Genomic DNA, 26,749 nt, shown 5'->3' on the forward strand with positions numbered 1-26,749 from the left:
TTTTAGGGATACCAAAGTGTTTTCTAAGTGTAGCTATACTGAAATCCTATTGTGTAATGATAACAGGCTCTCTCACTAAAGCTCTGGGCCCAGGTTTATTATACCGCTCTGTACAAAGTGTCTATGCTAAGCAAGATACAGTGGGATACCAATTGCAACAACCTTTAATTGGCCGATATGCTAATTCTGCTAAGCAAGTTTCTTTTAGGTGCTTAGTCATTTCAACTTGCTTTCCTATTGAATGATTCCTAGCAAGTTACTAACTTTAAACAAGTCCCGTATTTTAAAAGTTTGCATTCTTATTTTTTACAGTTTCATCACCTCTTGTGCTCACTTTAAATTTGTACTAGTCCCTTGGTCTGGTCAGTCGTGCATTTGACTAGAGCCTGCATCAATTTTGAACAGCAAATCAGACGACAACAACTATATATCACAATTTCTAAGAGGTAGGTTGATCAGGTTTGACTAGACTGCCATGTTACTTAGTCCCTGAGTTTGACTAGCCCGCTGGGCAACCAGAGAGCCACGTTTGCCTAGACCATCGGGCCACCTAAGAGCCAAGCTGGGACTAGTTAATACTTAAGAGCCAAGAATTAATAGACCGGCGGAAATACCCAAGAGCCAAATTGACTAGCATGCCAAGCTACCTTAGAGCCAAGTTTGACTAGCCTACCAAGCTGCCTGAAGCAATATTGACTAGCCCATTGGCTACCTTTTTTTCATTACCTACGAGCCGAGTTTGACTAGCCCGATTAGACTTTTAAGAAGCAAAAAATGAAAACACACTTTTTACAATAAATCGGAAACTGGAAAAGCCTATGATTACATCTGTTCTAAATCTACTGGTTTGAGTCCTCCAGAAAAAAATGCTTTCCTTCATATTAAAAGGTCATTAAAAAAGATAACCCCTTACTAAACTTAATTGAGGACCAAGTTTCCATACGCTATTTTTACCATTTTTATTATTTATCATTTATAATATACATCAACCTCAACCCTGCAATTTTTAGTTGAAGTCTTTATCCTGGTCATTTGTGATGTCCCAAGAGATGACCCCTGCTCCTACCATTTGCTTCTAGGGTGTTGTGTATTGTTATCAAAAAGTAAGTCTCTTATGGGGTTGTTGCAATCAGTGGATTTAATTTATGCAAATATATGCGTCTTTATTGCATATGATTTGGCATGACATATCTATTTGTTGATCCACATCTGATACATGGACAAATGCAGAATTAAAATTAACACAGCTAAAGTTCAAATTGCCGTAAATTAAGACAAGTACAGAAGTTTGCGATACACAATAAATGCAACCTGTAGCCATATATACACCTACTGAAACATGTAGCATTTCTTCCGACGAAAACCACACTTCAACCCAAATAAAAAAAAAACATCTGAAAATTTCTAATAACCTTTGCCAGACCAACAAGAAACAAAACCTTTTTCCAAAATAATTCTTAATCCACTCTTTAACAGACATTACATAAAATATTTTTATCCTGTTGCATGACAGTACATGAAAAAGAAAATCTGTAAAATTAGAGAAGCAGTAAAGAACTTGTTAGTAAATATTGAGCTGTTGTTTTCCCCTTTGGTGTATTGTACAATCCACCCCTCGGTGTAATAATTATACAGTTCAACAAGTATCTGAAAATATATATCATGCATTAGAAACTCTTCTAGTTACAATATCAACAAACATGATGGCTTCAATCTCATCTCTCCATCAGCGACAGCATTAGTTCTTTATTAACTACCAAAAAGATTGTTTTTTTGTGTTTTTCATCCTTAATTTTTTTTTTTTTTTTTTTTTAAATCATTCAATTGAAGAACTAATTTTTATAGAAATACATATAAAAGTAGAACCAAAATTTGTAATTCAATAAAGCAGGCATCAAGCTAGAACAGAACTATATTCTACTATACAAAATACTGACACTTCCACATCAACAATTTTCCCCTTCCCTACATACACAACTACAAAATCCTTTTTACCCAAGTACTTTCCGAGTATATTCACGACAGCAAAGCTATTTTTGTCTTTTCTTATTTTTCATTTTTTTTTTTTTTTTTTTTTTTTCCTCCACATAAACAAAAAAAATCTGAGAATATATTTAAAATAAATTATTATTCACAAACAAAGCATTATTTACAAAATGCTACAGTTTTTCTCCTCAAAATACAAACCTTCAACTAAAACAATGCTCATCGCTTCTTAACTCGCCTTGTCCTCTTAATTAGCCAAAGTAAAATAATTGTTGCTTTTGCATCAACGTACCGCGAAAAAAAAAAAAACATATTCAATCCTGCTTTTATATATACAATATTTACAAATAATGCACCGGCTTTTAACAAGTACATATTTTTTCACTAGACTGACTAACTTGTTGATACCCAAACCATTTAAGAAAAACTTCATACAACAAGTATACTCGATACTAAAATGTCCATAATAGGTTGCCATTAAACACAGAAAAGCAGCCGTACTTGTTTGAAACCATACATAAAGCACTGTGTTCCTATTCCTATGCAGCAGTTATACATGGTTTCATATATTACACTTTTCAACAATTACTTGGTCCCGTAAAGTACTCTTAACTGAAGCAAACATTTCCTGCAAATCACACCAGGAATAATCTATACATATCAGAACCCAATCTCATACCTGCTAAGCACACAAACAATATTGCTCAGCAGAAACTGGTAACCAGCCAACATTCCATAAGGTTTACATTGTTGCGACTGGTGCCCTATTCATTTTCTTGCTGAGCTAAGAGGTATTTCCTGCTAAACAGCTTTATGAAATTGGGCCTGGGGTCGATTTCAAGGCTAGTGCAAAGTTAGTGATTAGACTAGTCTTAACTCTATGAAATCAACCCCTGGTTCCACAACATGATAATACTCGGTTCATGGCCGTGTCTGAAATGGCAGCTGTGGCTGTGACTGTTGCTAAGGGGTTTTGCTAAGGGCAAGCCTATGCTTCAATGCATGTTGACTTAGGGATCCAGCCATAGCCGTAGCAGTCTATGGCTGTGACTGAAATGGCAGTTGTGGCTGCAACTGTTGCTAAGGGGTTTTGCTAAGGGCAGCCTATGCTTCAATGCATGTTGTCTTGGGGATCCAGCCATAGCCGTAGCAGTTTATGGCTAAGACTGAAATGGCAGCTGTGGCTGCGACTGTCGCTAAGGGATTTTGCTAAGGGCAGCCTATGCTTCAATGCATGTTGTCTTGGGGATCCAGCCATAGCCGTAGCTGCAAATTCAGACACAGCTTCTCAAAAGTATTTTCTCCGCAAGATTTGAGAAAACAAGTTTCTATATTTTTATATCTGGTATATCTCACCTTGAAAATTAATTCCTGTACAGTTTCTTCAAGAGCCACAGCAAACAACCTGGTACAGATATGGTAATGCAACCCAAACCACACTGTATAGAATACATGTACATACTTGATTATTTTTGTTTTATAAAAAGCCTCCTGTTGTTCCAATGTACAAACTGTCCAGCTGTAGTAATACATCAGTACAACTGTACCCAATATACAGATTCTTCAGTTAAAAATTTGCAGTTAGCCATAGTTATAAATGCTGGACAGGACGTACACTCGGACACTGAATCGGCCAGTCTGCGAAAAACCCTGTCATACTCTGTCTGTTTCATGTGATATATAAGAGAGCTTTCTTTTTTGGACAACGGATGGTTTTGCGACAGTAATGATGACATTTGGCGTCATCTGCGCATGCATCAGCTTTGAGGATGGTTGTCCCTCAATGTCTACGACAGTATTTGGGATGAATCTGCATTGTGCTGAAAACAAGATTTGGCTGAAAACTGTCGCAGAACCATCCGTCGTCAAAAGCGAGAAACTCTCTATTATTAGCAGCTTCCACAACGAACTGAGAATTATTCATATGCTGTTTATATTTGCTCCAAAGACAGTTTCATATGATAAAGGTTTTGACACAATCTTGCCACGATATTCACTGAATCCTGAGGGCAAAAATACAAAACTACTTATTTCAACGAAGGCTTCAGAGTAACTGATACCAAAGGGTAATCTTTTATAGATCGTCCAAAAGACATCAGGGTCCAATATCATGACTCTGCTTACTGTCAGCAAATAACAAGAAAATTCGTACTTACACCAAGCATATTTTACAGGTTAGCAGAAGTCTTTTTTTTTTGTGCATGTGTAAACTCAACCCTACTAGGAATCATTTGCTTACACAGCTAGCACAGAAATGTGGCGCTTGCCCTTTAGGCTAAGAATGGTTATCGCAAGCGCATAATGTGACAGTAGGCGGAGCCATAAAATTGGGCCCAATTATGAACAAGACTGGGGTTTATCAAATTATAGGCATAAGCACCCACGCTTCAAGAACAAGCGCATGTGCAATCAAGATTGTGAAAACGCATCACATGATAAGGACCAAGAAACAAGAGGGACTCTGAAATCTAGTCAGTTAAAGTAGGAATAATACCCATCTTTGTTTTGCCGATTACCGAGGTCTTTGATTAGCATCAAGGGGGAGGCCGTCTTGCCTCTGTCCTCGAGAGGGTATCCCGTCTTGCTGAGCTTGGGCTTCGGCGTGGCACGCAGAGCGCTGGCGTACGACATTGATGCTGCTAAAGGCTGCATGTCATCCTTGGAGTTGCTGTCCAGGTGAGCGCCAGTGCCGATCGGGCTGAAGCGGCTACCTGGATTCGGGTTGAGCCCCATGTGGTCGTCATGCTGCGGTGGCGGCAGTGCCGACACCAGCTGCTGAGACTCTGCTGGTGTGTAATCGTAATCCCCGCCCTGGTTCATATACATCCTGCTATTAACAACTGAATTAGATCTTACCCATTCTGGTTCTTCTCGGTCTAGGCCTAGGTCCTCCGCCTGGTGATTTGCCGGGATCTCATTCCTGAAGGCGAAGTTTGGCTGGTCCTCCTGGGCGGTCTCGTGGTAGAGGTCCCGCTGCACCCCAAGCCGTGGGAAGCTGGATTCGGTCGAGAAGAATCCAGCGTTCTGACCTGAAGGGTTTCTGGACCGGTCTGTGTTGTTGACCGTGTGGTTCAGATTGGGACTAACCGGGGGTTGTTGGTTCTGCCGTGGATTGCTCATAGGTGGGTGGCTATTTTGCTGGGCATAGATCGATCTAGGCATGTGAACTCCACTGGCCCTTAATGCTATGGGCTGACCCGACACACTCTGTTCTGGTTGCTTGTTGATGCCGTACTGCATATCGTTGTTGCTCTGGGGGAACGGCTGCTGCTGCTGTTGGTGTTGACCCAACCCGTAGCCCCCCATTTGTTCCTTCTGAGGTTTGACATTGCTCATTTGTAACACTTCCCTCTCATACTCCTCTGGGATCTTGTTTCTATTTCCCTGCTGCAGCATGTTCAAGATTTCCTGACCGGCAGCGTTTCCTTTAAAAGTGCCGTTGGATTCACTCCATGGCTCAGCATTGTGTGGATGGCTGTTCTCGAAGAGCTGTCGTTGCACAGCAGGTCGTCGTGCATGTTGTTGTGCGTTAGTTGCACCTGGCGGCACAGGATGCAAGCCACCAGAGCGTTGCTGCTGCTGTTGCTGTTGTTGCTGTTGCTGTTGCTGCTGCTGATGTTGTTGCTGCTGCTGATGTTGTTGCTGCTGCTGCTGATGAAGATGCATTTGCTGAAGATGGTGTTGATGCAAGGATTGTGGACTTAGTGGATGATGGGCAGGATGATTCGGCCGACCAGAATGTGTCATCCTGTGCAGCGCCTCAGCTGCTACTGCAAGTGGTGGAGGCTGTCCAGGTTGTTCTGCTGCAGTTTGATGATGCACATTTTGCTGCTGCTGGTGCTGCTGCTGCTGTTGCTGCTGCTGCTGGTGCTGCTGCTGCTGCTTGGGAGAATGCTTTGACAGGAACTTACTTGCATAATCAGGTCCCATCGTCCTCAGGTAGTAGTTATACTCCTCATGGATCCTCATCTCTTGCAACTTGGCCACAGTTTCCTGCTGCTCGCTCAGCGTCGATTTAGTGCTGCTTGCCTCCGAGCCGCTGGATTTCCTCTCCCGGGCGTGGGAGTTTGCATTGGGCGATTCCTTCGGAGAGCCCGGGTGGGATGACCTGTCAGACTGCTGTTTCGGGGAGAGTTGAGGTGAGGAACCGCTGGCCAGGTGCGTTGGTGAGTGGCGCATCATGTGTGGGAATCCGTATGGTGGCATGACCAGAGGTAACCCCGTGCTGGGGTCGATGTAAGCACCCTGGTGGTATAGCTGGTGGCCTGGGAGCATACGTAGCGGATGCATGGGCATCATGTACGACATAGGCATCATGAACATCCTACCGGTCACTGGATCGAAGGTCGGGATGGGACTACCTGGACGTACCATTCCAGGCCCGTAGGGCATTCCAGTAATTGCTCGGAAGGATGCATTCATACCAGCTGTGAGTGACGTTGGGATTGCTGATTGGTTTGGTGAGAGCATTCCTCTTGGGAGTCCATGGCCTGATAGTCCCGCTCCATGGAGTCCAGCTCCTTGGATCATTGGGGCACCAGTCATCTGGTTCCGTAATGCTTGTGGGATGAACTCCTTAGCGAGGGGGTTCAGGTTGTAGGTCTTCTTCATCTCGACACCAGAGAGCTGGGCTTGGATCTCCTCGTAGGTGATGCCGAAGAGACTATTACTCTCATGGGCAGCTTTGATGAAATTCTCCCATAGGATTCTACAGACAAATTTTATTTAAAAAAACAATTAAATATGCAAATACATATTTTTGTTAGGTGGTTAAAATTGAAAACAAAATTACTAGTAAAATTGCAAAATGAAAAAACCCTTCTTTTTTTTCTAGAATTTGTTTGATAGATTCCAAATCTATTAAAATAGCTGTAAATCTAAACTAGGATCAAATCAGCCCAAAATCAGAACCATAAAAAACTTAAACATCAGCAATCCATGCAAGAACCAGCTGCAGCATTAAGTTACAGATTGTAGAAGGGCCGACTGTCTGTATCTTTGTAAAAAGAAATCCTAAAAACCTTCATTACCTGCACTTCCCAATGGAGCAGAGTGACACCGGGTCTCCCACTACCGCAACCAGGGACTGTGCCCTAGTAATGGCAGTGTTCAGAAGCTTGTCATTGGACAAGAACCCGTAATCTGCATCCTCTTCATCTCCCGATGTGCTCATCTCTCCCCTCTTCTTGGACTTGGGTGACTTTGTCTTGGTGGTGGCTTTGCACGTGTTACGGGTGCGTACTGTACTGATGAACAGGACGCGAAACTGCTTGCCTAGAATTGCGATGTATAAAAAAAAATGTTAGTTAAGAAATTCTCGTAAAATCAAAATATCAAATAACTTTCACATCCAAATTGCTATGGATGCCCACAACACCACAGTCACTTAAAAAATACAACTGAACCGACTATTGATGTTAATTTTGGATGTCAGTCATCGGCCTGGTTCAAAAGGCACTGGAATAAACACAACATGTCGCTGAACATGATAATTGTGTACTTCCATATAACAGTTCAGTTTTGAAAATTAAGTTACACAACAATTCTACAATGAAGTATGAGACCTACTCATTTGAAATGGCACCATGTACTGGTTTACAAGGTGCTGTGTCGCAATATGCAGCCAATCAAACCAGGAACTCCAGGGCGAACCCCAACTCTTATTTTGATAAGTGCACTGGGTTCTTTTACATGCACTACACAACACACAGGACCTACGGCTTTACTTCCCATCTGAAGGCAGAGCAATAATAGTCAAGTGTTCTGCTTTATAAAGGAAACGCGTGTTGTGAACAGGACTCAAACTCACTCTCTGCTACAACAACTCTGTTTGAGTTCGGTGTTTTAAATTGCTCAGCTACAAACGCCATCAGCAACTTGACTTATTGCCATAAACTATGAACCAATGTTGAGATATCAGCGCCACCATCTTACCCTGTACGTTCATCACTCTCTCCACGGACACATTGTGCAGACGACGTTTGCGTAACTCGGACCTGATACGAAACACCTGATCTGAGTAGTGACTCACTACTCCGATGCTCATCTCGTCCAAGTTACCCCAGTCGTCGACCGGCCAGGACTTCTGAAGCTCTGAAACCCTCTCGGAGATCTCAAATACCTACGGAAGGAGAGAAAAATGTATGTGAAATCATTTATTTACACTGGAACATTTCATATCAAGATGTTCCAACAGCATTATAATAAACATTTTTTAAAGTGCTGGTCTCTGCATTTTTTGACGCTCACAGTGCCAGAACATTGTAACCCTGGTTGTATGGACAGAGATGTTCCTTGTGCTTGATTTAGCTTGGTCACTACATATTTAGCAGCACAAGCTATACACTTCCCAGTGAGGGGGGCGTAAGGAATAAGTTGCTCAAAGATCACGGTAGTAATGTTCAAGCACCATGGGCATTAAAAGTACTGGATACTAGTGCTATATAAATGTACATTTTTATTACTAATATAATAAAGATATTGACAAAATAGGGAGACCACCAACATGGGGCTTTATAGCTCAGTTGGTAGATGACAGGCACATTTAATGGTCCTTGGTTCAAATCCTGCTCAAGTAAGTTTTTTCTTTTGTCAACCCCAAATTATAAGAATTTTTTATAAAGATAACTTTTTACTCACCTCAGCGTTGTTATAAAATGAAGTGCTGTTCTTCTCCTGTACGTCCTCTCCCCTCGCCGTGAAGAACGTGAGCGGATGCCACGTCTTGTGGGGCAGCTGCTTGCCGCTGCACAGCAGCTTGTTGTCATAAAACAGCTTGGAGGTGTATTGCACGATGGCCTCGTGGGAGCGGTAGTTCTCACACAGGAGGATCTTGCAAGGATGCTGGGCGGGGTAGAGATCGTAGAGACGCTCCAGGAGGGAGATGTGGAGGTTGCGCTCCCTGGCAAAGGATGAGTGGACCTCAGGACTGATCTGTCGACGGGATCAAGACGGGAGTGGATGGTATGAGCAAAATATAAATGGAGGCTTAAATTCAATAAGCTATTTGTGAGTTAGATTTGCATCAAGTCTTGTACAATGACTTACTTTGTTAGTCACAAGTTAAAGCTTAAATATTAACTCCTTAGACCGCAGAGACAAGTGCTCTGTCAAATGGTTCTGGGTAGCAACCTCCAGATGAGCAACGCCTAGTACCATTGCGCCATATACATTCATTCAAAATTGTGTTCGGATTTGTCGCCGTTTCTTTTGTAACCACGCAAAAGCCTGCCCCAAATCATATGACATAATCATATAACATGTGATTCTTATTATATCTCTCTTCCTAGTTTTGGCTATAAATCAGCATTACTTTGACCCCCTTTGACCCCCATCTTAAAGGCAGTGGACACTATTGGTAACAAATTATCAGCATAAAACCTCACTTGCTAAAGAGTAATGGGGCGAGGTTGATAGTATAAAACATTGTGAGGAACGGCTCTCTCTGAAGCGACGTAGTTTTCGAGAAAGAAGTCATTTTCCACGAATTTTATTTCTAGACCTCAAGTTTAGAATTTGAGGTCTCGAAATCAAGCGTCTGAAAGCACACAACTACTTGTGACAGCGGTGTCTTTTCTTTCATAGTTATCTTGCAACTCCGATGACCAATCAAGCTCAAATTTTCACAGGTTGGTTATTTTATCCATATGTTGAGATACACTAAGTGAGAAGACTGGTCTTTGACAATTACCAATAGTGTCCATTGTCTTTAAAAGTCTGCTCTAAATTTTAAGGAGTGCTAAGTTTCACACTCCTAAAGCACACTTTACAAAAGATGGCGTGTGTAGGATTTGAAAGTTTGCTGCAATCCAGAGGCTAGCCAATCATACACCCTCACCTGCATGTAGTCTCCAGCGAGCACGATACGAGTGTTTTGATTGGCTAGAGCCATCGGCATGATGGTTTCGCATTCCATGGCCTGCGCTGCCTCATCAATCAGGATGTGTGTGAAGAAACCTGCAGTAAAAAAAGAAGAATAGCGAACATGTAGAGTTCTCCGTGTGGACCATGGACACTCCGACCACCAAATTATCAAATCCGCTGGAGCTTGTTAAGAATGATTTAATGAGACAAACCAACCATGGTCACTTTGGTTTCAGTGGTTAGACTGAGGACTTGCAATTAAAAGGTTGCAGGTTTGAATCCTACCAAGCTAACAGCTTTTTTTTACAATGACGATAATAAAGTGCTGTATCACAATTTCTTGATTTGTGCCATTCATAATCATAGACGTTAAACCAATGTTTGTATGATGGAGAGTTTGGCTGTTGCTAGCTTGGTGTTTATATCCCATTGTGAGAGTTTTCTGAGTTCCCTTGATGGGAAGATCATATAAACAAACAAACAAACAAACAGACAATACAACCCCTTGAAAGGTATACAAGGTGAAAAGGTGCATCTTGGGTATATGTGTTTATCGTTATAATTTTTTTGTATGTTTCTACCTCGCAGAGAGATTTTGGCAGACTGGTGATTTTTTTTTTTTTTTAAGGACAGCACTCATCCTTAATACAAAGAAAATTTAATAGCCCCAAGATTTTCAGAAATAGCCCCAAGATTTTCAAAAATGAGAAATGACCGTCTCTACCTTGGCCAAGGTCCAGATGACTCAGAAACCGCGAGGTGCTGAGCGTTGCCACGACAACCCTGGACTTCATCACCTCCTCCTTGGACGGCATTAGAAACTTATCCCCGGCCTCGGACATGATGCAGTAGAGTCTGACCAGGGGATGGACCGTCGGTACCCAGCGGTTCTTGAAGTAGATGCGGAGAGGGCGTGCAGCATTGAACCCAGACTCGACGTAAGCATGGAGGTAGTCTTTGATGTATAGATCAGCGGCACTGTTTAAATATTGACAACATTTCCAATCAATACTAACTCAAGAAATATATTATAAAAGGAAATGAAACTGCATAAAAAAGCTCACAAACTGGAAACCACTACTACAAAGAGTATATATTGTTTAGATGATGAAACTTATAAGTACCTACAAACCTTTTTGGTGAACGAACAGCCAATTTATTCAGGAAAGGGAAATATAAAACTAGTAAATTAAGCTGCTACTTACAGATATAACACTAAATTCGTAAATGTTTAAGAATTGAATTTAGATAAAGATAAAGTACTAAACAAACCAATAAATAAATCATAAATACATGCAAACGTACGTGAATAAATACAGTACCAAACAAAACGAAATGACAACAAAAACATACAAAGATACAAATATATATGACAGCAAAATTACCTGTTTGAATGTGTGCAGATGAGAATTCTGGTGTTTTTCTGCTGCAGGATCAGCTTCGTTGCGTGGGCTAACGTGAACGTTTTCCCCGTCCCGTACGGCCCGACCAGGAATATAGGTGGCAAATGGTTGTTGAGCGGGGCCGTCAGGGCGATGATGGCCTCGCGTTGTTTGGCATTGAGACGAGGGTCCATGCTTTGGTCCCACTGCCTGTAATTAAAAAATAGTTAATCGTTTGAATGCATTTCCGTCAAAAACTAACATGATTTTCTGAGTCAAGTAAACAAACCGCAAGGGAAACTAACTGGCTAAAATATTTAAATAATTTTGTTCACTAAAACATCATGGATGTATAAAGTTAACTAGTTTCATATAAAACTTGAGAGACTGCCAACAAAGGGCTGGTTAGCTCAGTTAGTAGAGCGCCAGTAAGCTAATCCGGAGGTGGTTGGCAGGAAGTCCCGCTCCAGTAAATTTTTCTTTGCTGAAACGCAAACTATTTAAAACTAAAGGCCCGGTCCCACTGCAGCGATAACGAGAACGATAACGATAACGACGCAAAGAGAACGAATTCCATGGGTTGAATGAGCGCGTGTGTATTCTGCGTGGAGCAATTCGACCAATTGAATGCGTTTTCTTTGCGTCGTTATCGTTTTCGTTATCACTGCAATGGGACCGGGCCTTTACCCAGTCAGTTTACCTTAAGGTTTATTACTTGATAAATAAAACTTGTTACTGCCTGGAAATTATACTCATTTATTTTGGACTGTTTTGGACTTACTTGCTTGGTGTCCACGGAATGTTGGGAGCGTTCCTCACATTGGGAAACAAAAGAGTCATGTCCGGCTGCTTGTCCACTGCATAGTGCATCTCACATAGGGGTAATCTGTCAACAGAAGAGTGTGCATTGTTCAAATGAATAACCCTCCTACTTATCTGTGACCAAATCAAGAACTGATTCCACGGTAGTGCAGTTATTTATTATCCTATAAGCTTAAGTAGTAATCTCAGCCAATTTTCTATACCTTCTGCCCAGGTAGTAGTTAAAAAGCAGGACAGTTCTTTTCAGAACTGAGAAGTCTCCAGGACATCCGATAAATCTACTCCTCGGTAGTAGAATAAAGAAAGACAGTTCTTTTAGAACAAATTCTACCTGGCAAGTAGGTACACACATGGTGTTACCGCAAACCAAAAATATAACTCTCCTACTGTTTGTCCATATTTTCATATCATGCTATGCCGGCCTGCAGTATGATATTACCAGCACAGCATGTATTCAACCATAGCTCTGTCTGACCATTCAATATCACACACTCGAGAAATGAGATTAAACATTGTGTTAAACTGTGTCAGGAAGTTTGTTTGTTGTCTTGAACAAGCGATTATTGGCCAGTAACCTTTTTTAGCTACAAGCATTTAGGTGTTTTGGTTCCCCCCCCCCATACATTCGAGCTCTGCAGCTACAGGATGAACGAAACAGGCCTCAAATAACACTAAGGCCAAGAAGGCCATGGCCTCCGTTTCCCCTGGTTTTGGCTTTGGTTTCCCTCATACAGAATTTTAAATACCTCACAAAGTTGAGCATTTTATGCCTAAAATGAGAAAAAAAAAGACTTAATATCCAGTACCTATTGAGCTGGAACTGTAGTTCCACCTTCATCTCCATATCCGTCGTCAGCTTCAACTCATCTACGCACTTCTTCGGAATCGTCAGGTAGATCTCGCCCTTCCCCTTCTCCGCTATCGCACACTCATACACCACCTCAGGGGCTGCCTTCTCAGCCCCCTTCCCCCTGGGGCTTTTTCCTTCCTTCGTGGGCGCTAAGAGAACTGAGCTGCAGCTATTCAGGATGAGCTTGCCCCCTCTGGTGTCTTCGGAGAGCTCGTCGTTCAGGCGTAGGAGGGCGAAGAGTTGCCCATCGACTGAGTAGCGGGCGCCGACATTGCGGGAGGGGACGAGGTGAAAACTGGAGCTGAGCTGGAGGGTTGTTCGGATGTTGAATCTGTAAATCAAACATTCAATATGTATTTTCTTTTACTCCAGATCAAGTTCACAAAAATCATTGAGACAACACCATTAAGAATGCTCCAGATTGCACAGTAGGCTTTTAAAAACCAAAATAAACACAAATTAAAAATATATATCGAGGACCAAACTAACCAAATTTGAGTTCAGCACCAGGGGAACCCAGATCAGCTGAAAAGTTGCTTTCTGACCTTAGTGGCTACTTGCCATCCAGTAAATTTTTGTTTGAATAGACAGAAAAACTGTTAATGATGGTTTCTTTCTGTGATATACAAAACAAAAAAATGAATGTAGTCGTGTAAATATTGAAAACTAAACTCACTTGCTGAGGTCCTTAAACCGTGCCACTTCTTCAATGTTCAATAAGTCATGCATCTTTCCTCTGTAGTTGTTCTTTGTCAGCGTCTTATTCAGCACAGAGTTGTGAAACAGTTCCTCGGCAGAATGAGGTGCTACGTAGAAGCTGAGCAGACCCTTGTCTTCCTCCATCCCGTACGGGACCTTCGGTGAGAACTCCTCGATGCTCTTGTTGCTCGCGTCCCAACGCTCGCTCACGCACGTCAGCGTCGCCCGTACGTCTTCCAGCTCCTTCTGGCAAGCCATGGAGACGGCGTCCACGGAGATGCGTTGCATCAGCGCGGGCTCGCTGCCAAAGTCAAAGACGATAGACTGACGGAATGTGCCGAAGATCTGAGACGTGAACTGCAGCTTGATGCGATACAGTCTCTCCTTAGATTTACCTGAAACACGCAAAAAACGGGGAATTACAACAATTATAAACCTCACTGTTGAATTTGACTTTTGTTTTCCCAACCTCGTGATCCAATTAGTCCCTTTCCTTTACCCCCGTGCCTTTGTAACCCTCTTCTTTGTTCATCCCTTGCTTTTTCTGTGTTTTTATCTCATTCCACTTGACTGCTTCTGTTATGGTCAAAGAAGTCCAGTGGTAAACTGCACGACTTGCAATTACAAGGTTGTAGGTTCAAATTCTACCAAGCTAACCGCTGATTTCACATTGACTTGCGCTTTTCACAATCATAGACAATCAATGTTGTATGCCAGAGATTCGCTGTTGCCAGCTTGGCCTTTATATCCCCTTGTGGGAGTTTGCTAAGTTCTTTCGACAGGAAGAATCATCAATACAAACAAACAAACAAATGGGTTACTCACACACAATGTTACTTACCCGCAAATTGGTTATTATTATTCAGATTGGTCCATTCCTGGCAGTTATCCGACAACTGTTGAGGAACCTGACGCTTGGCATCACCGAGGGACACGCTGGAGATGCTAAAATGAGGCCGGTGAATGTCATACAAGAGAGCTATCCTATGAAGCATCTTGGACGGCTACAATCAAAAGAAATAATCAAATTATTAAATAATAATAAAAATAATATATTCTTTTCAAATAGCGTTTTATATAAAATCTCAAAAACATGGTACAGGAAATCACAACAAAATATACAGAAAACTATTCAAATAGTTAGTTAATTATGTATCACATAGTAAAAGCACACGATCATTCAGAGTGCCCCAGAACGCATGGCCATGACGCCCCCGTCGTTGGCAGGGGTAGGGGTCATTGCTGACTGAAAAAAGGCTGAAACTGGGATCCAGGTATTAGGAAGGACACTGAAATGATGGCATTTCCACCTTTTGATAACCCCTGGAGTTATAAATTCCAAGGAGCTTCTAGGAGCAATATTCCCAATGCTAGAGAAGTAGATCAGAGCCTAGTTGTAAGATAATAGTGGAAGAAGCACCCTCGTCACACTAAATTGTGTACTTTCATATGCTTGATTTCGGGACCTCAATATCTAATTCTGAGGTTTCGAAACCAAATTCAAATATTTTAGTGGAAAATTACTTCTTTCTCAAATACTACGTCTCTCACAATGTTTTATACTATCAACAGCTCTTAATTGCTTGATTCCGAGTAATTTTTTACGTTATCAATAAATTACCGATAGTACCAGTGCCTTTAAGGAACAGTAACCTCGGTGCTAGAGAAGTATATCAAAGAACATGACTTACTTTATACAGCGAGTTTACAAGGCAGATATTTCAGAAGCATTTTCACGTTAACACAAGTAAAAGAAAACAACACAAAATATTTGAATAAATAATGGTCACCTTTGAGTGAAGGGTGAAAGTCCAGGAGTGCACAGAAGATTTTGAAGTAACAGAGACGTTCAGGCCTGAGTTGACAGTCACTTTCACATCATCCAAAGCTTCTGTAACCTAAAACAAACATGAAGAAGACCAGGTAGAATGTCAAACAAACTAATCTAGAAGTAGACTCCATAGAGTAACTTAAACAAAAAAATGTCATACACAGAGAAGCCCGGTTCATCCTTCGCACAAATTGCAAAAGCTTCATGAATTTTCCTGCGCCACAATTAGGAAAGTAGCATGTACCCAATTGTTTGCATCTCGTAATGCACTTCACATCCGCTTTCGAGTGCAGTATGATCTGGGCTTAACGTACTATCATTCAACTGAAAAACACAAGACCAACAAATTTCTTTGCTATAAAGCGAAAAATGAGTGGGGCACCAGTTGCAACAGTGTAAACTTTATTGAATTTTGGCTGGCATCAAGTTTCTGCTAAGCAAGATTTATGCGCTACCAGAAAGATAAATAATAAGCGCACAGGAGTGAATACTCACAGTAAAGGAAATAAATAGAAATGTCACCTATGTTTACGTTCAAACCGCCCTCTGTTGACAAAACACTGAATACGTCATGTTTCGCTGGGCAAAAAGACACATAGTCATGGTAAGATTGCATACACTTTCTAGCTGACTGCCAAAACACAAAGTTTTGCTCGGCAGTATGCGAGAGAATCATGTTATAGTTTTCAAGTGACGGCAGAGGTCACATCGTCTATACATAAATAATGGAGCATTCAACACTCACCACGTCCAGAGGTACAGTTGAGGTCATCCACTTCTCTAAAAGTTGATCGGCGTAGCTGATGCCATGAAGCTGTTTCTCTTTAGCTCTCTTCAGTTTCATCTCCCTGTACTTGTATCTTTCTCTCCACTCCCCGAGTTCGTCGTCGGAGTGCGCTGCTGTGCACTGATCCCCGAAGCGGCATTTGTTGCGGCTACATACAAAAAACATACAAACTCTTTAGTTACAAGTTTCACTTGGGCAATTTCATAGAGCTGCTTAATCACAAAATATTGCTTAAGAATTGTCGGCTTAGCAGAAAATAGCAGGATACCTGTCACAAATTGTACATGAACCTTTATTCTGGTAAGCATTATTTTGTTGTTCTTAGCCACTTTTTGTGCTTAAGCAGCTCTATGTAATTGAGCCCTGGACTAAATGGTAATGGGTGACTAAAGTGTAAGGCAAAAGTACAAGTCTCTGTCAACAGTGAAAGCTATCTTATTCTCATACAATTTCTATTCTTTCATAGGACTGAGACTTCGTGGCAGCAGCTATAATTATAGTATAAACTTCCATAAACCTTATCGCAAATACTCGGTCCGCGCGTGTTAGGCAAGGAATGAGGTGCATGCTGGTCTAGCTAGTGACCAAGTCCGATCGCTAGCTACTTTTGTAGACCAGCATGCACCTCATTCAACAAATAGCGCTTGCTGCCACCTAGTATATCCACTTGTCTCCCGTTGGAGTCAAGACAGAACCAATGATCATGACTTACTCTAAGCATAGAATGTAGTCTACCCCCGTGATGCCTCTGGGTGGAGGCCGATATTTCCAGTCCCTCCCATCATCAGACATGATAATGGCCTGGTGTGATTGCCCCATGCAGTGAAGATGAAGGTCGACGTCAGTGGCACATTGGAAATCACAGTATGAACAATAAAACTTTGAATCTGCACAGGAATGACAATGATAATATTAATAATAATAACAATCTTTATAAGGTGCACAAGTCCACCACAAGGACATGGCACTGAAACAAAGGAAGAGACCAAAAAGGGGGAATGGCATCAAGAGAAACCTCAGTTAAGAAGGACGTAATGCTTTTGAAATGAGGTGTGTTTGTGAGAGACTGAATAGTATTGGAAGTTTTAATGTGAAAATGATCTGTCTCTCGCGTTGCGATGAGATTTTACTTCTTGAAGAAGATCGGAGGTTGTGAGATGGTTTATAAACATTGAGTAGGAAATAGTTGTGGCTTCTTATATAGCGACTATATCCATACATCAGTCATGCTCAAGGCGCTTCAATACTTTGTATTTTCCTGCAAGGTATTGTGGAGTTACGCTTTTGAAGTAAGAGGCCTACTCCTTTTACATAGCACCATGCAATGGTTTACAGGGTGCTGTGGCGAAATATGCTGCCAATCAAACCAGGAACACCAGGGGAATCGATCCTCTTTATAATAAGTGAACTGGGATGATTTAGGTGCATTACACAACAAATGAGACCAACGACATTGGATGTTAGGATGTACATTAAATTTTACAACTAATTTGCAATTACCCGAACCCTACACTTACCTGCTGATTTTGAGGTCCTTAATTTCTGTTTCCCCTCCCCGCTGGCATTCCTCTCCCTATTTTGCGGTGGTGCTGCCCCTGTTCCCATATTGCTAGCACTAGTGTGGACTGTCCTACTCTTCCCTGGTAGGGGTCTGGTGGTTGTGGTGTGTGCGCTTCCTACATTATTTACAGTTTTTTCTACAGCCCCCTGAAAGAGTAAAATAATTTTTTTTACAGTGCTGTTTACATATCAATGTGAGGCAGAACTACCAACATTTGAATCTTGCAATCAGGGAGATTGTGTACAACAGTCGGGGTGATACATTCAACACAATAGACCCCTTTCATTGGCCCCACTGAAATGTGTACGTGTGAAAGGCTATCATTGGCTGAGAGTCATGAGCAGCACCAACACATTACACTTTTCCATTGTTTGTCATCAAAGATGGCGTCTGATGGTGTCATGTGCAATCCATCTATAGGGTCGAAGTTTCCGCAGTAAAAATAATAATAATAATAAAAAATAATCGGTTTTTATATAGCGCTTTACACACCAGAGGGGCATCTCAAAACGCTTCCAACATTATTGGAAGATTTTAAACTCGGGGAGATTTGAAAATTTGTTCGACAGAACAGGGAAAGATTGGTTTATTTACATGAAATTTTCTGAAAGATCAGGGAGAGCTGACAGCTCTGGTAAGGGTAAAACAAAATATGTATTACACCGTGAATAATCGCATTGAGTTTCTGTTGTTGGAGCACTCTTATAGAAGGAAATGGCTTACCCCCATGTGTTGCCATGCTTTTTTAAGTCTGTTCATTTCTTTGGATGCTTGTGGGTTCTGCAAACCAGAGAGACAGGAGAGCATTAAAAGGGTTGCGGGTGAGGGGGGGGGGGGGAGGGGGGGGGGGCTTTCCGAGTTCAAATTACTCATGGTCATATATAGCAAGAAAACAAGGCTTTGCTAACACACATGTGAATCAAGATTTACATGGCAGGAAATACCCATTAGAATCTGAGCAACATCGCTCATCACAATTAAAGACTCATTAAAGCATTTTTTATTTCAACAGCTACTTTAAAGGCAGTGGACACTATTGGTAATTACTCAAAATCATTTTTAGCAAAAAACCTTACTTGGTGACGAGTAATGGTGATAGGTTGATGGTATAAAACATTGTGAGAAATGGCCCCCTCTGAAGTGCCATAGTTTTTGAGGAAGAAGCAATTTTCCACAAATTTGATCATGAGACCTCAGATTTAGAATTTGAGATCTCGAAATCAAGCATCTGAAAGTGCACAATTTTTTGTTTTTTCTTTCATTATTATCTCGCAACTTCGGCGACCAATTGAGCTCAAATTTTCACAGGTTTGTTATTTTATGCATATGTTGAGATACAACTGTGAAGACTAGTCTTTGACAATTACCAATAGTGTCCTGTGTCTTTAAACAGTTCAAACAAAGTACACGCATATCGTAACATTGCAGAGTCAAATTTAATAAGGCCAGTAAATGCTATTAGCATTAACTTGCAGAGAACCAGTCAAGAGATGTACATTGCATAGCATTCCAGGTGGTAACCGCTTTTGCTTAACAAGATTCAAAATTACAAGGGGACCCATTTATAAAAACATGTAAGCAGACGTTTTTTGTCAAACAGAGCAAGTCTTAATTTTGATTTCATAAATACTGCCTACCCACAGCAAACTACGAGGCATGCTAAATTGCCAAAAGGGCCCAATTTCAAATGAATCTGCTTGGGTGTTTACAATTGCAGGTTTGCACCATTCAGCATCCCGTCCTGTGCTTCCCAGAATCGAAAGAGGGTGCGGCTATGGCATGCGTTACCTTTTATACCGCACAATTTCTCAAGCATGACCACGTCTTGAAAGGAAATAAGTGCGCCATTATCAAAGCACACAGGTGGGGAAAGTAAAGAAAGGAAGATACGGCTCAGCAAACACACACACACTGGCTTCAGGTTTAAAGGTACAAACTGTGACCACATAACGCTAGACTACAAGTACAAACCTTTGGCTCAGCGATGGTCCAGGCTTTGGCCGCCTCATACCCCTCCTTGATCCGTCCCAGTTTGGACAGGGCCTGAGTCTTGCGGGTGAGGGCCTTCGCAGTACCGCTGCGGTTCTGTGATAGGGACAGGAGCTGGTTGCAGTCTGTAAGGGTTTCCTCATACTGCTCCTGTGTAAACAGGAGAAGGGGGTAGGGTAAAATGATAAATAAAATAACAATTGCTTTCACGTCCAATGACGTCATATACCAATGAGCGCCATTTTGATGACGTCGTCTCCACAGGTACCATTTTGACTACGTCATACCACGACGTATGCAATTCTAGAGAAGTGTCTTACCAACTAGACCCTCAAGATTGCCTGGTAGCTAGAGGCAGTTCAAATCCTATATTTTAGCAGGCAGGGTACGGCAACAATGTAATAGACGTTCAATTTGCATCAGTGATAAAGAATGTTAATTTTGGTTTACCTTACACCAAAATATGTCAATGGGTTTGCATCTCCCCTGAGTAATATGTCTGTGAATTTGTTCACAGAAAGTACTGATTATACAGTGCTAACACACATCGGTGTGTTGGGTATATAAAACCTAAAATTAATAGTAACAGTGGTGTTGTTATTTTGATTATACACCGTGAGGTCCCTTACCAATTTGAGGTAGCACATTGAGCGTTTGTTGAGGTATGAGAGTTGGAGCTCCCGGTGCTGGTTGGAGGCTGACGGCCGGATGCACCCCAGCGCCTGGGAGAACAGCTCGGCTGCCTCACGGTACTGCTGCCTTAGGTAGCGGTCATTTGCCTTGTCATGGATCTGCTTGTGCCTGCTATCCATAGTATGCCCGCTTAACCTGCGCAGGGAATACAAAAATGGTCAAAGTTTATTGAACTGCACTGAACTCATCAAACAACAGGCCTGAAATTACACTGTTTTGGCCTTGGTGTCCCTTCAAAAGTGTCCAATATACTTTAAAATTTCCCAACGGAGGTGCTCTTTAAAAAAGGAAAAAGGCCTTGCCTTCCGAAGCATAAGCACTGTGTATTTAATAGCGATATAGATTTTAAATGCAACATTTTCTTTTTTAACGTCATCATCTGTCAATGCATTTTGAGAGTTTTTGTTTGTTTAATATGGGGGGCTTTTCAGAGCGAAAAAGAATAGGTGATGCAACTTCATAACATATTCATCCTTTTTAAATTTACCATTCAAGCACACAAGAAAATATGTAAATGATAGAAGCTGATGTTTAGTATTTGCACCCATAAGGAAGATCCATAGACCAGTGTTGTAGCCAGGGCGGGCGATGCTGAGGGCCTGCCCACGACTCACAATGTTTGCCAAGCACTAATTACATTATGCCGAGCACCCATTTCCCCTAGAATAATTCAAAACATTGTCCACTATGCATTGATATGAGATACAGCTAATGATAAGGAGTATCAAATGTTACAGGAAAAAAAAAATACACATATAAATGTATGGTGATTCGGCGAAACAACAAATACAATGTATTGTGTTAAAGCCATTATACACTTTTGGAACAAGTAAAAAAAAAAAAAGATCACAGATTTACAAATAACTTACAGGGTTTACAGAAGGTAATGGTGAAAGACTTCTCTTGAAATATTATTCCATGAAATGCTTTACTTTTTGAGAAAACAGTAAAACAATTATCAATTCTCGATAGCGAGAATTACGGATTTATTTTAAACACATGTCATGACACGGCGAAACGTGTGGAAACAAGGGTGGGTTTTCCCGTTATTTTCTCCCGACTCCGATGACAGATTGAGTCTAAATTTTCACAGGTTTGTTATTTTATATGTTGTGATACACGTAGTGTGGGCCTTTGAACAATACTGTTTACCGAAAGTGCCCAATCGCTTTAACAGAGAAAGTTGCACAGTCAAAATGCCATTCAACTTATTGCAGGGTCCCATAACACAAACAGTTTGGAAACCTGGCAACATGCTTGAAGCTTGCACTTTAGCAACAATGGCCCCCATAATTAAAAATGAATAATTTGGTTGGTCCACTCGCCCTTGGTGGACTTTGAAACAATTTGATTTTTAGCCCAGCACTAAAATTGGTCAAGCTACATCCACATGACTTCAACCCTGCCATAGACAATTTTACATTTGTTTACAATACAAAAAAGAGTGGCCTTGCACATTCCACCGAACATTATGGGAAATTCTACATAATGTGTAATAATTGCATAACAGCAGGCTGATATTTAATATAAATATGTTTTCTTCATATAGCAAGATACAAATCACAGTGTAATTTAAAATACACGATTTTATGAGTGTTCTTCCCTTGTGTTTTGCACCAATCATGACTGGAAGAAGTCCAGGCCCTGTGGCCGTTGTGTAAACAAGTTATGTCACAGGTTACATAGTCAGTATGCTACCACCATAAGGGGTGTACAATGTACATTACACATTAGATGTTTGTACACACAAATCTGACTTTCTCCTCCTTGCACAGGATTTGTTTGTATCTGAAACAAACAACTCTCCTACAGTCTACACAATGCCTGCCTAGTGTGGTTGAATCAAACACAGGTTTCTATCACGAAAACATGTTGTGGCTTGCTCAATTCCAGGAACTACCTCACTCAGAACAACACCACCACTAGTTGGCCCAAGAAGAATGGCACAATGCAGTTAACCTTTGACCTCTCCCCAGCTGAGAAGATATTGATACTACAACCACATAGCTCTGTGCTGATAATTTATGTTTTCCGCACAGATAGATCAAGAAAATATTGTGTATCAAACACAAACCACTATCTAGAAACACTGTATTGTATGAACACTTCAACAATGCATTGGTTGGACTAAATACATGTAATATACTATTTTCAAAGAAGGTTATGTTGTAACATAGGATTGTATTGTATTCAAAATAGTTTAATTTATGATAAATTCACAGGAAAGTGCAGTAAATGTGTTAGATGTTTGGAAGCATACACTTAACAAACAATGTTTGGTATATGTTTGGCACTGTATGTATTAGAACTTTTAAACTTAGATTTATTATACTGCTGTGGCAGATTTTATTGAAAGGCCGTAAGATTTTTAAGGCAATCCATTTTTGGGACAATGATTCAGTGTTGAAGAAATTTTATTGGTGACCTTTTAAATTCATTTGTTTATACCCAATCTTAGTTTCATTTTGTTTTGTTGAGTTAATTTGTTTTTTTTTACAATTATTTGTATATCTCTATTTGAGGGAGGGGTTTCACTTAAATGGTACCTTTGTTTTCAATCATGATTTCCATTGAGCAGTTTTTAACCTTTTTTAGTAAAATGTATTGATGTAATATTATAATTAATTGTAAAGTCTTGTAATATTTAAAATGTTTGATCCCTTCCTATCATATTGGCAATTACAGAAATTGATTGTTAAAATAAAATACAACTAGAAAAAAATATTCACCTCATACGAATTAATGTTTGCAAACTTAGAGCAAGTTCTAGTGAGAATATTTAGAGGACCTTTGAAACAACCTTTAAACAAATTTGTCAAAAAGCTCACTGTATGTAAAGGTTAAACCATCACCAATCACTGGCCCAAAGAAATATCCTAAATCATTGTGCAAATAATTAAATCTACAAACCCACAGGTTTGTTGTAGTACATTGCCTTATCTGAACAAGTCTAAAATAATATTTGTACTGTAAAACATTTCAAAGATAGCAAAAGTGTGTGTCCCCCCCCCCCCCTGAACAAAGCTCTGTTTCAGGTTAAAATGTAAATTTGGGGGTTCTCCGACAGCATGACCATGTCAGCTTAAAAGGCATTGGACACCCTTGGTACTTGTAAAAGACTAGTCTCCTCAATTGATTGGAGTATCTCAACAGTTTTAAATATGCATAAAAAAACTGACCCATGATTCCTAAAAATTTGAGCTCGATTGGTCGTCGAAGTTGAGAAAGAATAATGGAAGAAAACACACCCCTGTTGCACAAGTTGTGTGCTTTCAGATGCTTGCATTCTAGGAAGTTAGCACCAACAAAAGGTTAGCATGCCTTTTCATGAGCCGTTGTTTGTAAACATTTCTTGGCCAAGTAAGAAATGAATGGGGTGGGGTGCCGGACCAGTCATAGCATTGCTATCTGGCTGTTAAAACTATTTTTTGCGAAGCCCAGTAAGTAACCTTGATTTCAGCAATATTTAATCAACCAACCGCCCATCTCATTTAAACATCTTAACTTTTTGTCATGAATATATTATTACTAGTATAACCCCCTCCCGCATTAGTTTCAAAACATTTACATTAAAAAAGTTAGCTTTGTACCTACAGAAATAGGGTAAACACTAGTGCTGGGCGAATAGTGAAATTTTGTTATTCGGATACCGCTGGCCAACTATCCGAAATTAACCGGATATTTGAATAGTTTTTTTGCCGCTAGAGGGCGCTTTAAAAAAAAAAATATGTGAATGAGATCTTATGGGCGGATTGATATTAGTTTTAGACAGTGTCACTCGGTTCATTCATAAAAATGACCGGATCTAATTTAAAGATGGCGATTTGCTTTTTCTTTTGATCGTGATTGACTCTACGTGAAGAAAAAATTTGGTAATCTTTGAACAAATTACGTCAGAAATGTAATTGTTTTAACTCTTCACGGAGGTGAGCAGAGTTAAATACTTAATTTATGCTGTTTTATGCTGTCTTAATAGAAGTTTCATAAGGATTCAGACAAAACATTCAAATCAGTTGTCGCCCGACGTCCGCGGATATTCGGATATTAAAGAATATCTGGTTACTCGGTTGTAATTATAGAATTATCCGGTTTGTATATAGGTATTCGCGCCCTATGCGGATATCCGGTTCAGAAAAAAAAGGCATGCGCGGTCAGGGTACGAAATTAAGAAAATTTGCTGGTTGCCCGTAGGGCAACCAGCAACTGAAAATAGGTTGCCCACAAGAAAAATAGGTTGCCCGAAAAAAAAGAGATAAAGGTGAGTCTTACTCTATGCTCTAACTCTTGACTTAAATGTTGTCATCATAAGTCAGTGTCTGCTCTGCCTTTTACTCTACCCAACGTGAAACCAAACTTTAGGAGGCTCATTGTTATTCTTTGTGTCATGCAACTTTCGTAAATATTAGAACTGTCAGTGTCAACCACGCAAATTAAAGTAGCGAGTGGATCTGCGCTCACACATGCTCGCTAGCTGTTCCCACACGCTTGTTATGTGCCCGTGCAGCATAACACGCGTGGCACCAGTGATCCCCGGAAAAGCGCAATTTCTAGAAAGCGCGTGTGCCCACAGCCTCCATTCATCGTGTTTATCATTTGCAAGCTGGTCCCGCGCGCGGCACACTGTGCAGCATGACAACTGCGCGGCACCAGCGGTTGCTGGAAAGCGCGTGTGCGACCAGGATCAGCGGTGCAAACGTTCAGTCCCAACTATAGAAATGACCCAACTATGTGTTTTGCTACACAGCAAAGATGGTAAGTAAAGGCCCATATATCTGCAGTTAGGCTGATTCTATAGTTGGGACAGAACAAGGACGTGAATTCCAATTGTAAATGCTGTACGTGTACCCTACGCACGTGCATTACTGTCCCGCTATTACACGGCACTGCAATTTTAACCGCGCTGTGCCATCGCATATTATTTAATACGTGAATGATGATGCTGGAAAGTTCTCACATGGCTCGCGGTCCGGTTGACGTCGTGGAATATACAAAAATGGTTGAACATCATAAATATTTTGTTTGTGTGGAAAATTCAAACGATCTTTGGAGCTGGCACAATATCAGCAGGTTAGGCCTAAATTGTTGTTTTTCATAAGGTTGCCCGTCGGGCAACGGCGACACAATCACGGGTTGCCCGGATGATTTTTTGGTTGCCCCGGGCAACCGGGCAACCGTTAATTTCGCACCCTGGCGGTTACGGATAGGAAAACCTATTCGCCATTAACCGGATATTCGAATAATTCGCCCAGGCCTAGTAAACACCTTTAGGCTTTTTTCGTAAATACAATTTTGTACATTATATCATTCAATTGTGCAGAAGTGTCGTGGCGGTTAAGTTCAAACAAGAGCATCGAATTCAAACTCTGGTGTTTCTGATCAGCTTAGTGTGGGTTCGAATCCCCAGCCGTGACACATGTGACTTTGTGCCCTTACGTTTATATAAGCAAGACACTTATAAAACTTTGATATAATACTTTGATACTATTATTATTGTTATCATTTCATTCAACATATTTAAATAGCAATCTTAAAAAACAAGGTTCCAAAAAATTGGCAAAGCAAGGGAAAATAATGCTTGCTCAGCCAGTCCGATAAAATAATAAAAATTGACAGGGCAGGGAAATTTCCCAGAAAAATTTCCTTTCAATAATTCCACCTCCTTCACTCCTTTCAGTTACTTAGTCCCTGCCCCTAGTCATTCTTCAGCCTTTATGCATCAAAATACACCCACACACTATTGCGATGTTGTAACAACTGAATGCACTGCACAGCTGTCAATGCACTGTTGATTGACTGTGTGTGTCACTTGGTGGATTCCACTGTGTGTACGTGACGCACATTATTTGTATTGTTAAAACTTTGCAATATTTACATCATCAAATCTTGGGTTTGCACCATCACTTGAGCTCAATAACAAGCGCTTTTAACACTGCCCCATTGCCAAATGTCCACTGAGTTTCTAGCTATAACAAAAGTGAACGTCGAACAGATGTCTCTCAAACAATACTCACCTAAAAATTGCACTTGGCTCTTCGTCATCACAACTTCTTTTCTTCGTCCGCCATTTTGGGTGACGGACAGAATGTTCGCGGGAAACCGCGCGAGGGCTCCCTTGCGAGTCAAATAATGGTCTCTACTATTTCAGATTTTTTTCGTTAACATAATATTAATAATACCATAACTAGATTATATTTGTTGCAAACAATACTTAAACAAATGATTTGCAGACTCAATGCGAACATAACTCGAAAAATTTAATAGCTTAAGCGTATCCCTTTGCTTTTAT

At 40.9% G+C, this 26,749-nt stretch overlaps 1 protein-coding gene across 2 annotated transcripts; it reads right to left on the reverse strand.

Moving 5' to 3' along the window:
* Positions 1–1,804: 1,804 nt before the first annotated feature.
* LOC117292829 (probable helicase with zinc finger domain) lies at positions 1,805–26,528 on the reverse strand. 2 transcript variants are annotated; one of them, XM_033774992.1, is made up of 19 exons: positions 26,475–26,528; positions 20,400–20,598; positions 19,753–19,920; positions 18,505–18,561; positions 17,738–17,927; positions 16,933–17,107; positions 16,179–16,368; positions 15,393–15,500; positions 14,444–14,606; positions 13,580–13,997; positions 12,860–13,234; positions 12,013–12,117; positions 11,235–11,441; positions 10,574–10,827; positions 9,824–9,942; positions 8,626–8,919; positions 7,921–8,107; positions 7,017–7,260; positions 1,805–6,694 (listed from the first exon to the last, which is right to left on the reverse strand). In XM_033774992.1, the coding sequence occupies exons 2-19, from the start codon at positions 20,580–20,582 to the stop codon at positions 4,459–4,461; spliced, it is 5,673 nt and encodes a 1,890-aa protein (XP_033630883.1). In that variant the 5' UTR covers positions 20,583–20,598; positions 26,475–26,528; the 3' UTR covers positions 1,805–4,458. The 2 variants fall into 2 exon arrangements, with proteins under 2 accessions (XP_033630883.1, XP_033630884.1); XM_033774993.1 differs by lacking the exon at positions 26,475–26,528 and adding an exon at positions 22,212–22,235.
* Between the last annotated feature and the right edge of the window lie 221 nt (positions 26,529–26,749).

This window comes from Asterias rubens, chromosome 7 (genome assembly GCF_902459465.1).
Source record: "Asterias rubens chromosome 7, eAstRub1.3, whole genome shotgun sequence".
In the NCBI taxonomy this organism is placed as follows: domain Eukaryota; kingdom Metazoa; phylum Echinodermata; class Asteroidea; order Forcipulatida; family Asteriidae; genus Asterias; species Asterias rubens.